This window comes from Sinocyclocheilus anshuiensis, unplaced genomic scaffold, assembly GCF_001515605.1.
Source record: "Sinocyclocheilus anshuiensis isolate Anshui unplaced genomic scaffold, SAMN03320099.WGS_v1.1 scaffold534, whole genome shotgun sequence".
Taxonomy (NCBI): domain Eukaryota; kingdom Metazoa; phylum Chordata; class Actinopteri; order Cypriniformes; family Cyprinidae; genus Sinocyclocheilus; species Sinocyclocheilus anshuiensis.
Window position 1 is genome coordinate 319,202 of NW_015547712.1, and position 17,597 is coordinate 336,798.

A 17,597-nucleotide genomic window follows, 5' to 3' on the forward strand; every position below is an offset into this window, starting at 1 on the left:
GATCTTCGGTTTCCATCGGAGTCATGCAGGTCTTCACTGTCACGTAAGAATGTGGGTGATTTACTTGACAGAAAGAGCTGACCATGGCATCAGTGTGTGTGTTTCTGGGCAAACGTCCAGTATCACAAGCGTGCGTTTTACCTGAGTAATATGGTTGGATCTTATTTTACAGTGATATGCATGGCGTGCGCTTTAAAACATCCAATGAAACATTTAATATCGCAGAGGCGGCTCATGTCATTCCTCTGCAACAATTTCCTGGCCATAGGGGCTGAAATTCAAGCATACCATGAAACATCGACTCCTCTGCTGTCTGCCCAATGTGTTTGAACCTGTTCTTTTCCATCAGACAGCGCCTTTGAAATTCGCTTTGTTCACAAAGCCATTCTTCCTGAAATTACACTGTAGGCTTGGTAATCGAGATCAAACCTGTTCTCAGTCTGAAGTGTTTTTTTTTTTTAAATACTGCAACCAAATGATTCCCCTGAGGTTCAGTTACGATAGCAGTTCTTGAACTTGTCCTGAAACTAAGAATCCCGTTTATTTTCTCCATAGAGAAAATGATTTATAGCAGTAACATACAAACATTTAATAAATGCTCCTGGAGGAGCCACATCTCAGTGTGATTTATTTATTTTGTCCTTTAAAGGGGTCATATGATGTTGCTAAAAAGAACATTATTTTGTGTATTTGGTGTAATGAAATGTTTATGCGGTTTAAGGTTAAAAAAACACATTATTTTCCACATTCCCATTTCCATTATTTTCGCGTTTGAATCGTCAGTGGCAAATTCTTTAAATATAAAAAACGTACTTACAGTCTGTGAGTCAGAACAGCCGGCATTGTAGTCTACTCTCCCAGTTATACAAATCTTCCCACATAGTGAGGTAGATATGTGGGGGCGTGTTAGAACGAGCCGTTTTAGGTAGGCGTAGCTGACTCTTAACTTTTATAAAGAATATCTCTTTGGATTTGAGACTTTAGTCTTTGCAACTTTACAGATCTTCTTTATGCACCAAGAGCTTGTAACACTCCAAAGAGAAAGGAACAATTGAAATCGCATCATATGACCCCTTTAAAAAAAGTGTAAAATATATTAACATATTACTATAGTTATAATTATTTAGTGTTTTCATTATTATGTTAATTTCTGATTTTCTGTTACTTTTTTTCTTTAAATCAAATTTTGTCAAGTTGTGGTTCTTTGAGTTCGTCAGGATGGTTCATGGTTAAAAAAAAAATCAATGGAGAAAATAAATTAGAAAAATGCTTTCAGAATCAAGGTTGTCAAAAAGATGAAGATTTGAATTAATTTTGAATTTGAATTAAAACGATTCAAACTGGAATGTTGATGAGTTAATGACGGAATCTTTTTTTTTTAATTGGAATCAAAACATGAATTGTTAAGTTGTGGTTCTTTGAGTTCGTCAGGATGGTTCATGGTTAAAAAAAAAATCAATGGAGAAAATAAATTAGAAAAATGCTTTCAGAATCAAGGTTGTCAAAAAGATGAAGATTTGAATTAATTTTGAATTTGAATTAAAACGATTCAAACTGGAATGTTGATGAGTTAATGACGGAATCTTTTTTTTTTAAATTGGAATCAAAACCTGAATTGTTACAGTTCTTATATTTCCACTAGCTATTTTCATCAACTGAATGTTAAACCATAAAAAATTCTGTTACTTGAAAAAAACTAAAATAAACTTTAACCGAAATAAAATATTAAAATTATTTCAGCTAATTGTTAGGGCTGGGACAATAAATCGATGCATCCTGAATCGAGAAATGATTCTGCATCGATTCTGAGATTTTCCGAAGGCATCGCGATTCTCTCTTGAATCGATTCTGAGCTTAGTTTTTAACAGCAGATGGCACTGCGTGCTTTAGAAATAGCCGTATTCTGCTTGCTTCCAGTTCCTTACACACGCACCATTTGAACCTAAAATAATCATTCATAAAGTTCGAAAAGGTTGAAGCGAATTACAAGGATGTTCACAGTGGGCTGTGTTGACATTAATCTCGCATCATAAAAGCATAAAATACATTTAACCACTTACATTACTCAGCGCTCTTCTTCGTGAGCATTTGAGTGTGCAGTTAAAAACTAGTCTAGAGCGCCATCTGCTGTTAAAAACTAAGCTCCGAATCAATTCGAGAGAGAATCACGATGCATTCCGAAAATCTCAGAATCGATCCACGAATCGCGATGCATTGATTTATTGTCCCAGCCCTACTAATTGTCGGGTCAACATTTTTTCTTTTTCATTTACTTTAACTTGTTACTAAAATAACTAACTGTAATAAAATTTAAAAAATAAATAAATAAAAATGGGAAAACCATGGCAAAATTAATAAAACGGTCACACAAATTAAAATGAAAACCAAAAAAAAAACTGATCCAAAATAATAAAATCTATAAGATGCCGTTTATTTACACACAGCGCCGCCCATCTATGTCTGTTCCAAAAGAGTGGACCAATCAGAAGACCCTGGTAACGCTGTAAACAAGCGTTGCATGATTTTGTTTACAGTAGCAAGTTGGAATGGCAACTGTTTCATTTGACAGCGACATGCCGGAGAAGGCATTCTGTGTCTCACGTTTTTAGACGCAAAGATGCGTTCTGTGTGAATGGCCCCTAATAGGGTCTAATATTAACAAAATAACACTGGTTTCCACTAGGGCTGCCCCCTAATAGTTGACTAACCGTTAATCGACCAGAAGAGGCTTGGTCGACCAAAATTCTATTAGTTGCCTAGTTGCAGAAAAAAAAAATCCACAGCAAGTGGTGATACAGTACGTCGGGCAGGACATCTATACGCTCGCCTATCATTCATCGACCACAAATATGGCTTGCCATCGGAATTATGTAAGTAGCAGTAACTTTACATGGCCGCTCAATCTAATGTCTGTGCGGAGTGTGCAAGCTATACAGTAGTGCTCACTGCAGGACAGATTTAGGCACCGGTGCGCTCACTTGCTCTTAAAATACTCCCTTATTTTTGCTCATACAGATAAGAGTAATACATCTCTAAAATCTGTAAAGACTCTACGTTTATTTGTGTGCACTCTAGTGTTGTCACGGTACCAAAATTTCAGTATTCGGTACCAATACCAGTGAAAATCCTCGGTACCAATTTCGGTACCAAAGCAAAACACAAAAACATGCTAATTGAACAACATTTTTATTAATAACGTTAAACAAAAATGTAACAACCCACGGCAACAGTGTTAAAGCAGCCCAATTCTGCGGGAAACCAAGGACTTGGCAACACTGGAAGAGGATAGCTTTCGGATTGCGCATCAAGAACCGGGTTAACCGGGTACTCGGTACCACCGGTACTTAAAAAAACCTGGTACCGTAACGTTTTCATTTTTTTAGTACCGACTTGGTACCGAAATACCGGGTCTTTTGACAACACTAGTGTACTCACAATAACAACAAAACATTGAGCTTTTGTAAATTAATGTTAGCAAACAGGATGCGCTTTCTGCCGTCTCGGTCTCTGTGAACTTGAGCGTGAAACTCCAAAACTCTGTGTATACTTGCCTTACAGACATGAAAAGTATATCTATAGAGAGCGAAATGTCTACTTTCAAATAAGCCAATTCAAATGGAAAACAAATATTCTCAGATTATGTAACCTGTATGAAAGATGCATACAGGCACGTCCACTACTGTGGAAATGACGAGTCAGTGTTGCTGACTTCATCTCTTAAACCGAAATCAAAGAAAGCACTAGTGTATCAATACATTATTAAAATGTTAATGCAGCCTCCTTACTGTTTTTCCCTGACATTCATAATCATTACTTCTGCCGGTGTGCTGTGGTAAGCTTTATGCGTGCGCTTATTAGGCAATGTAGGCAATTAAAGGCTCATTATTATAATTTAATTGGTTTATTAATAAACGTGCGATTGGTCGACTAATGCTTCAAATGAACTAGTCGACCAGAAAAATCTTTAGTCGAGGAGGGCAGCAATATGGCGCTTTTCCACTGCGTGGTACGACTCGGCTCGGCACGGCTCAGCTCGGTTTGCATTTCCAATGCAGTTTAGTATCGCTTTAGAGTGGGCGGGATTATTCACATGTCGTTATAGTTGCGCCGCCTCTACTACCACAACTCCTAAAAAAAAAAATCCTTTTTCATTCCGCGTCGCCCCATCAAGCTCTCGCTGGATCCGCTCCTCTGCTATCAACGAGAGGAACGTCTGTTCTCCCCCAAAAGTGAACCGTACTGAACCGTACCGTGCCGTACCATGATGTGGAAAAGCGCCATTAGTTAGCTAGTTATTGGTAAATTTAACTGTGATGGGAAATAGCTTGAGTTGGATCTCTGTGCATGAGTGACCATGACTGTGTGTTTATTTGCAGATTAAGGTCCTGATCAGCTGATCCAGGAAGGATCATGGCCCTGAGTGAGGGCTTCACCAAAAGCAATGGCGGATCCTCAACTTCCGCAAACGCCATTGAACAGCTGGAGGACGAGCAGAGAGTTTCGGTGTTCACGCCGACACACTCGGGTCAGAACGGCGGACTCAAACCCAATGGAGCCATGTGTCCGTCTTCGCCAGGGTCCTCTTCCTCGTCCTCTTCCTCGTCACATGTCTCAGACTCTCAGAGGCTGGCTGTGCTGCTGCCCAACGCTCTGCCACCAGCCTGCTGCGTTTACTGCTCTCCTCGGCAGCCCGTCTGCTGCAACCGGAACCAGCAGGATTGCGCTCTCTTCCAGAGCGCCGTGTCGTCCACAGCGCTTCACATGGGCTCGTGCTGCATTCAAGGCGTGCGCTGTTTCTGCATGCAGCATCACTGGCCTGAGCATCTCCAGAACCAGCCCAACATGGCCACACTGAGGTGAGAGTCCACTGCGTGTTGTTGCATAAAAACTAGATTACAGTCAAACCAAAATTTATTCAGACACCTTCAACATTTCTCACATTATCACAGTTTATTCGCTATAGTTTAGAAAATGTTAATAAAATATGACACGAATCAGAGTTAAACTGTCAGAACAAATTCATCTGGATAATGTCAGATAACTTATTTTAACTAATGTCAACCAGTTACCAAGCAATGCTTCATTTTGTTCAGTCTGTGGTGTGAAAAGGTGGCATTAGCAATTAAAGAAAAACACTTAAACAAAACATGATTAGCTCAAAGCGTCTGAATAATTTTGTCCCAAATTTGATCAGTTTTGCTGGTAGTTCACTGTATGAAGAATTTTAGGTATAATATGTCACAGTTGACTTTATTTCGCTATCCTCACTTACGTAAATGAACTATAGTGTCCTGCACCCACTAGTAAATAAAAAAACATAAATTATATCTGCTGTCTGAATAATTTTTGGTTTGACTAAGTATTGTTTGTTGGTGTTCATGCTCTCAGACAATTATTTGTTTCTACGGCAACACTCATAATGACAAAATATGTCATTGCTACAGTTCAAGCATATTTCATCTCTATATTCCTTTGCAAAATAGTGAAGAACTAAGAAAGCACTCCAGGCAATAATTGATATAAAAAATGATGTAAACATTTACTCAAATAGAGAAAAAAAAGAACTAAAATTGAAAGTTTTACGATTTTGTTATTTACTGAATACTACTGTTCAAAATTTGGGGTTGGAAAGATTTTGTTTACAAAAAGTCATCAAGGCTGTATTTATTCAATCAAAAATATGGTAAAATTGAGAAATATTATTACAATTTAAAATGGCTGTTTTCTATGTGAATATATGTTAAAATGTAATTTATTCCTGTGATCAAAGCTGATTTTCCAGCATCATTACTCCAGCCTTCAGTGTCACATGATCCTTCAGAAATCATTCTATTCTGCTGATTTGCTGCTCAAGAAACTTTTCTTCTAATTATCAATGCTGAAATCAGTTCTACTGCCGAACATGTGTGGAAACCTTTTTTTCCAGGATTCTTTGATGAATAGAACGTTCAAAAGAACAGCATTTATTTGAAATCGAAATCTTTTGTAGCATTATAAATGTCATTACTGTCACTTTTGATCGATTTAATGCACCCTTGCATGAATGTTTACAATAATTATTTTCTAATTGAAAAATTAAAATTAGAAATGAAGAGTTGATTTGCAAAAACGGATAACACTATTATGTTATCATGTTTTTATTGTGTTTTATTGTTGGTTAGCTGTATTTTTTACCTAATCAAAATAACCCAAGTTATCTGTTTTTGCAGATGAACTCTTCAAATATTACCTTGCCAACTAAAAAATAAGTACTAAAATACCTAAAACTGAAATAAAAATAAGTCCAAGCTAAATAGAAAAATTATATTAAACAGAATTTGGTTTGACAGGTTTTCGTTCTTGTATGTTATTATTGTTAACTAAAACTATTAAAATTTGTTTTCATACATTGAAATGTAAATATTGGAAGAAAAACGTGTCAGACAGCTGTATTGGTCTGGACTTTTACTGATGAGGCAGGTTACTTTAGATAAAGTCAAACCATACGAGTTCCTCTGCTCTGTAAATCAGCATCTTTTATGCAGACAGGATCATATCGAGTATCTGTTTGATCTGTTTCTGCTGGATTAAGTTGACGATAATTGACAGTGACGCAGACAATCCCCTCCATGATTCCCCATCAGCCTTTTGAACTGGCCTGATCTGAAATATCATGTCTGTGAGGTTTGGTGAATCTGCTGCGTTCCTCTTCGAGCAGCGGGTGGTTGAGCAGCCCATTGTGCAGTCATGATGTTTGACTTTTCTTCACCGTCATCTGGAAGCACATGAGAAAGATCAGTGGAGGTTTGCGGCATCATTTATCCTCAGGATGGAAACGCTCTGGCTCTCTAAAACAGATTTGTAGTTATGCATTCATGAATGGGAGCAATAGTGATTAGGGCTGTCAAAATTACTGAAAAACTAAATTAGAATTTTCCACTTAAATATAATCAAAATTCGAATTAAATTCGAATTTAAAAGGCATAAATTCAGTTAGGGGGAAAAAAAGCTTTTGGCTTCTCTCCTGAGGCCACAAGAGGGCGCATCGAGCAAGGTTCAGCTGGATAGACTAACAAAAGCATTCAAATGCAATGACACTTACATTGTAGTCGCATTTCGTGCGCCACTGATAAGGCTGCCTGACGGCTGAAGCAGACCTAAAATTCGAATGCAACGCTTTTGCATTCGAATGTGGATTTTTTTTTTAATTCGACGAATATTCGAAATTCAAAAATGATAGACACTAGACACTTTATATCATACAGACCAATTAATAATCATTATTTGTTGTGGTGTGAATCTTTGGGTGGACAGCAAATCAAATCGATTTGATTCATGATTCATAGGCTTTCAGTGTGATTCAGAAACTACTATTTTCAAATTTGGAACAATCTGATCTGACTCACAGGGAGGTTCGATTCAGTTTCGGTTAATGATTCAAATCTGACTTTAAGTGCATTTATAGGATATTGTAATGTGTCTTAGGCAAGAAAAAGACAAACCTATTAAGATGGTTATTACACCAAGTAAATAAATTAAATGTATACTTACACAGGCTACTTGGAATATAACAAAAACTGTGATGTGCCGATAAAATATTCTAGAGCTGAACACGCCTAGCAAAATATTCCACATTTCATTTTTAAAGTTATTTACGTGTTTATTTTTATTTACACAGGTTTCCTTTCTCTGGATATAACAAATGTAATATTTCACATAATTTTTTAGGTTTTCCATAACCCTATGTCAGTAAATTAATCCTAATATTACTTTATATAATATTATATAAACTAGTGCTGTCAAACGATTAATCGCATCCAAAATAAAAGTTTTTTTGTTTACATAGTGTGCGTACTGTATATATTTATGTATACATAAAAGCACACACATTCAGTATATATTTTGAAAATATTTACATGTATTTATGTATATATTTATATTCATATAATTTATATTATATATATACAGTGTTGGGGAGTAACTAGTTACATGTAACGGCGTTACGTAATTTAATTGCAAAATAAATGTAACTAATCAGTTACAGTTACTAAGAAAAAATGTGTAATTAAATTACAGTTACTTATGAAAATGTTAACGATTACAAAGGGGATTACATTTGAATATTTACACATCCACATACAGATTTAATTGATTTCTTTCCCAAACTGCACTGACGACTATGAGACACAAGGCTCTATAATTTACGCAATGCGGAAAACACAGACTGGTTTGTAGAATCCAGTCATAAAAACAGAATTCCTATAGCCTAACGTGGACGGAATATGCCACATTTTGGACGAATAAATCAAAAGTATGTCAGTACACTTGAATCAAAATGCGATATGGACTAGTGTCTGTGAATATTAAGCCGCAAAAAGACAATATATGAATCCTGCACGTTCTGCGTGTCTGGAAATCAGGCGCGGACTGGCCATCGGGAGAACCAGGACTATTCCCGGTGGCCTGGCAGCCGATTTGGCCCGCTTTTGGTAAATCATGCAATTTATTGTTTACGTTTATATTTTTTATAAATGAATTTTATACTATTTTATTTGAACTCCGTTTCCTCAAGGTCTCATATGCAAATAAAAAAACAAAACAATCAGCAATTAATATTCATAGTTTTTATATTTATATATTTGAAAATATTGAACAATACTTTACCAAATTTTTATTAATTCAATTTTTAGCATTTAAAATTAATTGTGGACCAAAACAAACGATTTATGATTCAAATATCAATGCTTCAAGATGCTGCATGTCCATTGGCAGGATTTGTAATCGATGCATTGAGAAAACAAGTCAACTGTTGCGCCCCTATTATTTTGAGATCTGTGTTTATCATTATCTTTTGCTGTTAAATTGGCCGTAACCAATATGGTTGCTGATATGTTGTGCCCTCCTAATAAACATCTCAAGTAGTTTGCCTTTGTCTTTTTCTTTGCTAAGACACATTAGGAGAAGCATTTACATAATCCTGTGAATGCACTTCAAATACAGAATTGAATCATGAATCGAAATTGAATCTCATTGTGAATCAAAATGGATGGAGTCATTTTGAATTTAAAAATAGTTCCTGAATCTAATTTAAAACCAGTGAATCGATTAGCTGTCTACCTAAAGATTAAGGAATGATGCGGCTGAGATGGATGGCAGCCGATCTTTCAACTGAGGAATGATGAATAGCTTTTGTTGACTGAAAAAGAGGGAGCTGACATGTAGCCATCTGGGGTCATGTCACATGTTTAACCCTTCCCGACACGCTTCATTTACCTGACCAGAGCTTGTCTCCTGCATTTCCCACTCTGTTCTAACCAGGTGCAACACGCTAAAGCCAAAATCGAGTGCGATTTTGGATGTGCAAACGACATTTTGTCTGCCATTTTAGTTTTTGTGCCTCTCAGCTGTTAATTAAACATCAAATGCGTTCTGATGTTGAAGTGATTCACTTTCACTTACGACAGAAACGATGCTTAACGGTGGAAACTTGCCTTGTCATGCCTGCGTAAGTCAACAGATGCTTCAGTAAGCTAGTTCAGTTCCTTTTCAGGAAGATGTTTGATCAACGTCAAACAGAAACGTTGATAAATTTGTCCCGGTGTTTAAAGATCCACATGAAGCTTCCAGTTCTTTGTTGCAGGACAAGCCTGGAAGATATTCATGAAACATACAGAGCTGTGGCTGTGTCTGTGTGTGTGTGTGTTTGAGTGTGTTTGAGTGTGTGTGTGTTTGAGTGTGTGTGTGTTTGAGTGTGTGTGTGTTTGAGTGTGTGTGTGTTTGAGTGTGTGTTTGAGTGTGTGTTTGTGTGTGTGTGTGTGTGTGTGTGTGACAGCTGCAAGCCCCGACCAGCCAACAAGCCTTAAAATGATCTTTATGTTCTCAATTTCAGGCTGTCATTTTGAGAAGCCTTTTATGCGTGATTAGAAACAACAACTGTTTAGCTCGTGTGAGTCGTGTCTCTCAACTTGCATTCAATGATTAGAGTAAAATGGAGATGTCAGACTGAGAGAATTCAAGCAGATGCTCAATAACTTCACTAAACAAAAACAAGGAAGTATATTTGGTGTCATTAAATATCATTTTGCTAAATAAATACTAGCCATCTATATGTATAGAATAGAAATATATATATATATGTAGTCCTATTTATATATTTCTATTTTTTCTAACTGTAAATAAACAGCTAAATAAATATTTAGCTATTTTAAGCCACATTTTTGTAGTGCTTAGAATTTCTATGAACATTAAATGAGGGTGCAGATATTTACATTTTAAAATATAATTTATAATATATAATATGATATATAACAAATAACATAATATATATATACTTTTATAATATTTGTTCAATATTTTTATATATCGTTTTACTACTACTTTTTTCCTTATTGCTTGGCATTTTTTAAACTTGGAAAAACTGAATATTTTTGAGTGATGGGACAAAAGTCATTAACTAATAATAATAATAATAAATATATTTTATTTATTTAATTATTTGTATAATTTATATTTATATATCTGAGACATTTTTGAGAGATGGGACAAAAGTCATTAACATAAATAATAATAATAAATATATGAATTACTTATTTATTTGTATAATGTTTTTTTTTTACTACTACTTTTAGTTTTTGTCATTTTAATTCTTGGAAACTTCTATGCAGATTTTTGACTGATAGGACAAAAGAGAGTTGTTTAATTGAATTGGCCAGTTTGAACTGATTCACAGAATTCAATCAAACTCTAAAACCTTAATGCTCTCATACTCACAAATTACATGACAAATTACAATGGATTTTTTAAAGTTATTATTACACTGTGTTGCATATCCATCATGAATATATTATTGTAAGTATTAGATGTTTTTTTGGTCCAGCCCTAGGCTACACATTTTCTTTTGGTGTTTTTGGAAGTTGACTTTCGCTTAAACGCGTTATAAATGCTGTCATTTGTTTTCTGAATGTGTCACAGCCCTGGAAGGATTGATATACAAACACTACGAGCGTTTAATCCCTGACCGCGTTTCGCTTTAGCTCCGAACAGAAACACATGCAGTCGAGCGGAACCGCTTGCTTTCCAAACCCCTCGGTGGTCGTGATCTACCATACCGCCAGTCCACTTACTTCAACATTACTTTTGGCAGCTCAATTGCTTATTAACACTGGCCAAAGGATGTTTTTTTTTTTTACTAAATGGTGCCATAAGCTGATTTATTCAGTGTGTGCATAAGTCAAAGTTTTTGGGTCTGCTTTTGGACGCAGTCATGAGCTATTAAGACTAGTTTGAAGAGGTCATGTCAGGTTCTGTACAATGTTAAAGGGATCGTTCACCCAGAAATGAAATTTTGCTGTTAATTTACTCACAGTCAGGCCATCCAAGGTGTAGGCGACTTTTTTTTCTTTTCTTTTTTTCTTCAGTAGAACAGTAAAGAAGATCAGAAACCGTGATCCTCTGTGATTGATAAAATGCAAGTCAATGGCTACAGTCACTTTGAGAGTCAAAAAAGCACATAAAGGCAAGACGAAATGAATACCTGTGGCTCCTGACGATATATTGAGATCTTATGAAGTGAAACGATCCATCTGTGCAAGAAACTGAACATTATTACCTGTTATCCAGAGCCTGAGGCAAATTAATCATTCTTTTGAACCGATTCTTTTTGGTGAACTATATGAACAAGTTCACCAAATCACCAAACCGTCTGAAACAGTTCATGCCGAAATAAAGGTTTTTATGGTTTCTCATTGTTTATGTAAAAAAAATAAATAGCTGATGAAGGCTAGTTTATTCACTTTATGTGCTTTAGACACGTAAAACCATACATGTTTCACATCATTATTTGGTGCTTTAATAATATAATTACGTATAGTGAAATCATTGCATGATTATGTAAATGAACTAGTTAATTGAACCAGTTCGTTGAAACGAACTGTCCGAAAGAACCAGATGTTCATTACAGTAATAATGTTGTAAATAATGTTCAGTTTCTTGCACAGACGGATCGTTTCGCTTCATAAGAACTCAATATATCAATAGGAGCAATTCATTTTGTTTTGCCTGATATGCTTTCATTTATTCTCAAAAACTGTTATCCATTGACATGCCATGCATGTTATGAATCTCCAAAGACCACAGTTTCAGCTAAAAATCTTCTTTACAGTTCTACTCAAGAAAAAAGTCGCCTATATTTTGGATGGCCCGAGGCTGAGTAAATTAACTGCAAATTGTAATTTTTGGGATGTTGTTTTGCATGTAATGCGAGGTCAGAATGGCATGAATAAGAGGTTTGCATGTTGTATATCCTGGTCCAGGGTGCGTGAGGAACCCGTAGAGCCGGTGAAGATGCCCAGTGAAGATCAAAGCCCACCTGATCCCATAAACCACGATCAAAGATGCCGAGCAAGCAGGACCCAGTCATAACCTCAAATTAGACCGATGTCTAGCTTGCTTATTCTCGTTTACTAAACAGATTGAAGCCTGTTGAAGGGTGAGGGAACAGCTGGAATGTATTAAGTCGATCTGGGACCGTCTTGTTTTTGATGCGAGCGCTACAGGTGCAGTTATTATGATCCCCATCAAAGAGACGATCCTTGCAGCAATTGCACTAAAGGTTTTTAGTCTGCTTCTAACAAATTGTGGCTTTATTAAAAAATGTTTCATCAGGAACCATCACAGCATGTGCAGTTGGACCAGGCTCTTCATATCAGTGTCTAATATTTGAATGTACATGCATGTGACATTTACAGAATCATTAGTGGAAAAGAAAGCATTTGTTGTTTGTCGCTTTGTCATATCACACCTCTGTTTGTTTGCAGTATGTCTGTACTTTCTTCTGCACTGGAAGCTCTTGTTGTCAAATCAAATTCCTTGTGTGTGTAAACATACTTGGTAATAAAGCTCTTTCGGACTTCTGACTTCTTAAAACAGCGTTTGGGGTTTTTCAGAACTGTTGATTTATACTGTATATATATATATATATATGTTAAAATATTTAAATAAAATAATTAATAATATAAATGTTATTGTTAATAGTAAATGCAAATATTAAACAACAGGAAATAATACTATTGTAAGTTTTTACTGTAAAATAAACAAGAAAAATATTATAATAATAACTTATTATTTGTAGTTTATTACTACTAAATATAAATATTAAACAACATAAGAAAGAATACTGTTGTAATTTTTCACTGAAAAAGGAAAATTTTTAAGAAAAATATAATAATAATAATACATAACTTGTTGTTCAATACTTACATTTAGTAGCAATAACAATTCTACTAATAATAAGAAATAATACTGTTGTATTTTTTTTACTGTAAAATAAAAAATTGAGGAATAATATAAGAACAACAATTTATTGTTAGTAGAATGTATTATTTTTATTACTACTAAATATAAATATTAAACATAAGAAATATTACTTAATATTTTGCTGCAAAATAAATCTTTTAAAGAAAAATATAATTTACTGTTACCATTTATTATGTTTGTTGTTGTTATTACTTCTACTACTACTACTACTATTACTAAATACAAATATAAATAACATAAGAAATTTTACTATTGTAATATTTTACTGTAATGTATAAAAAAAATCTTATTTTATTTTACAGTACAAAATATAAAATACTAGTATTTATGGCTGTTTTAATTTTCCAACGTTAAAACATCAAGCTTTTATTTTGGCAGAAAACCACAGGGAGCCCTAAAAACGTCTCTTATTGACGACAGATTTCTGAGCGCTCCTCATTACAAGTTTGGGAAGATGGTTGGTGCATGTTGCATTTTCAAATAAATGCATGTTCCAAACTCAGAGCAGATGAGTTTGTGTAGAGCAGCATTTCCTGTGAATCGAGACGCTGAAAACACTGAATCATGAGCTGCTCGCGAGCAAATAAACACAGTGCGGCGCTTCACGCTACAACACGGAGCATGTTTTTCTCGAATTAAATTACAGCCTGCCAGTTGATAATTGTACTAAATCATATCATGATTTCAGTTTTATGTTGATTAAACATGCAGCTCTTAGCTCCAGTGAGGATTTTTCCATAGAACTCTTGTCTATCTGTCTTACCATCTCTCAAAGTCTCGGCTCTTACCTGTCTCTGCTCATTTCCTGAGTTCTCCTTTCATTTCCTCTCTTCCTGGTTCTGTTTTCCAGTCTCATTCTCACTCAAAACCTTCTTTCTACCTCCACCTCTCGAATCACACACCCTCCTCTAAAGGTAGAGCTTGTGACGTTGTTTTCTTTCAGCGTTGTGTTTCTGAGACTCATGGGAAATACTGTCTGGGGTCATGAACTTCTCGTTTAAAACAGAACCTCAGTCTAGTGAGAGAATCAATCCCAACCTTTGAATTCTCAGTCAAGCTTTGGTAAAAGAGATATTTCACAGGATCGTAAAGAGCTGCATCTGGATGTTGTACACAAACAAAGAGCTCTGCCTGCGGTGTGCTGCTCGCTAAATGAGTTTGGCCCATGTCTAGACATGCTTGATATCAAAGCCGAGCCTCTGTTGCTGTTCACACACTCTTGAGTTGAATGAAATGATTCTTGAGACTTCAATGGTAATGTGCCAGTGATTTCTGCTGGTAATTTGACTCGTGCATGGTTTCGTTCCAGTATTGGAGCTGATCATGTGATCCTCTTTTAGTCGAAACAGATGAATGAATGTGGTTTTAACAATAATGTAGTAGTATTTATTACTGAGCAAAATGTTCTCACGTGCACGGTGTATTATCCATTTCTGGCTAAGTTGGATTGGTAATCTAAGACACTACAGGCAAAAAGTTAGTTTTTTCTTGAGATTATGGGCAATTTGGCATTTCTTAACGTGCCGTTTCAGACTAGTAGAATGAACATCCAAAATACACTATTAGATCGTTATTTTATTGCGCTTTATCTATTTGCATCTCTAGATTTTATTATATTTTTAAAGGCCATTTTCTCAAAAAAACATTTTTTTTATAAAATTGATAAATTATACTTTTTTTGTCTGTATAGTATTGGTATTGATTTCATAAACTCTAAAATAATGTGCAAAACAATGACGTTTTGGTCATTTTCAAGGCCTTCATCGGACATCCCTTGTCCCAAGACTTTAAGTTGGCTGAAACTTCATTGTTTTAAAGAAATAAAGTTAAGTTTATGTTTGTAGAGTCAATGTTGCACTTTTCTTTTTAAATTTTAACTTATATACTCAACCAGCTGTAGAGAAGGTTAAACTTTTTCCCAGTTTCTCTTTTATTGAATACATAAAGCCACATTTTTATTGCATTGATTTTATACAAAAAGCCATATTTATAATGCATAAATGTATGCATTTGCCAGACACTTTTATTCTAAATGACTTGCACTGAATTCAGAGTGTACATTTTTTGTTAATTGGTTCATAGAGTACATTCCCAAGGAATCTAACCCATGATCTTGGCAATTGGATTACATTTTTTTTTTTCCAACTTTTTTCCAATTTTCTTTCTCAAAAGCCATTAATAGGAATCAAAACTGTATCACAATCAATACATTCCTTATGATTCATATTTATGTTAATTTTTGAATGTACAAGAACTACTGATCTGCGGCAGTGAGAATTGTGAGTGTAATTGTGTATCAGAAACTTTGAGCAATAGTAATAGTGATTCTTGCCTTAACAAGCTTCACAAAATATCCTTTTGCATTAGCACTTTGCACTTGATTTTGGTACTTCATTTGGTCATTTATGCCACAGCATGTGTGTTTTGGCCACTTTAAGTTAAATATAAGTGCTGAGAAATCAGATGAAAGACCTCCGACCTCTCGCTGGAATCACAGTGTATCACATTATTCAAAGCGTGTTGCGTTCTGCATTCCATAGTTTGTAGCTTAAGCTGTCGAATTCTTGCAGTAGGAGGCCAATAGATAATGAAGATGTTTCTTGGACAGCTTGTAACTGTTGGCCACAGTGTTGAAATCCAGCCTCTCTGTCTGGAGTCCATATATCCACGTATGTCAAAGCAAAGAATGCAGAGATATCAAGAGTCGACCTCAAGACTCGACACTATTAGATCGTTATTTTATTGCGCTTTATCTATTTGCATCTCTAGATTTTATTATATTTTTAAAGGCCATTTTCTCAAAAAAACATTTTTTTTATAAAATTGATAAATTATACTTTTTTTGTCTGTATAGTATTGGTATTGATTTCATAAACTCTAAAATAATGTGCAAAACAATGACGTTTTGGTCATTTTCAAGGCCTTCATCGGACATCCCTTGTCCCAAGACTTTAAGTTGGCTGAAACTTCATTGTTTTAAAGAAATAAAGTTAAGTTTATGTTTGTAGAGTCAATGTTGCACTTTTCTTTTTAAATTTTAACTTATATACTCAACCAGCTGTAGAGAAGGTTAAACTTTTTCCCAGTTTCTCTTTTATTGAATACATAAAGCCACATTTTTATTGCATTGATTTTATACAAAAAGCCATATTTATAATGCATAAATGTATGCATTTGCCAGACACTTTTATTCTAAATGACTTGCACTGAATTCAGAGTGTACATTTTTTGTTAATTGGTTCATAGAGTACATTCCCAAGGAATCTAACCCATGATCTTGGCAATTGGATTACATTTTTTTTTTTCCAACTTTTTTCCAATTTTCTTTCTCAAAAGCCATTAATAGGAATCAAAACTGTATCACAATCAATACATTCCTTATGATTCATATTTATGTTAATTTTTGAATGTACAAGAACTACTGATCTGCGGCAGTGAGAATTGTGAGTGTAATTGTGTATCAGAAACTTTGAGCAATAGTAATAGTGATTCTTGCCTTAACAAGCTTCACAAAATATCCTTTTGCATTAGCACTTTGCACTTGATTTTGGTACTTCATTTGGTCATTTATGCCACAGCATGTGTGTTTTGGCCACTTTAAGTTAAATATAAGTGCTGAGAAATCAGATGAAAGACCTCCGACCTCTCGCTGGAATCACAGTGTATCACATTATTCAAAGCGTGTTGCGTTCTGCATTCCATAGTTTGTAGCTTAAGCTGTCGAATTCTTGCAGTAGGAGGCCAATAGATAATGAAGATGTTTCTTGGACATCTTGTAAATGTTGGCCACAGTGTTGAAATCCAGCATCCCTGTCTGGAGTCCATATATCTATGTATGTCAAAGCAAAGAATGCGGAGATATCAGGAGTCGACCTCTAGACCTCGCAGCACTCGCAGATTCAGCATTCTCCGTTTCTGAGCAGATGCACGTGTGCACGTCATTCACATGTGTGCGTTTGGGTTTGTTCTCTGCTGTTGCTATGATTATTATTACAGTAATGCCAAATGAAATGCTTGTAAACATTTTAAATTTTGACCTGAAGATTCTACATCATTCTAATTTGTTAAATGTTTTATATACTTTGAGGAATGTTCTGTTTTTGAAAAAAATATATCAAGGCTGCATTTATTTTATCAGTAAAAACAGTACAATTGTGAAATATTTTTATCATTTAAAATAGTTATTTTCTATGTGAATATATACTAAAATGTAATTTGTTTCTGTGATGCGCAGCTGAATTTTCAGCATCATTACTCCGGTCTTCAGTGTCACATGATCCTTCAGAAATCATTCTAATATACTG

General features: G+C 35.1%; 1 protein-coding gene across 3 annotated transcripts in view; it reads left to right on the top strand.

The window, feature by feature from the left end:
* The window catches only part of LOC107704044 (protein dispatched homolog 1-like), a 68,870-nt gene that overhangs the window by 42,530 nt on the left and 8,743 nt on the right, over positions 1–17,597 (top strand). For 2 of the 3 annotated variants that reach the window (XM_016506882.1, XM_016506881.1), the window contains exon 2: positions 4,377–4,856. In XM_016506882.1, the coding sequence (XP_016362368.1) occupies positions 4,411–4,856 (446 nt within the window). In that variant the 5' untranslated portion in view covers positions 4,377–4,410. Of the gene's footprint in view, positions 1–3,528; positions 3,540–4,376; positions 4,857–17,597 lie in introns of those variants that run through there. The other variant, XM_016506883.1, reaches the window with a different exon arrangement.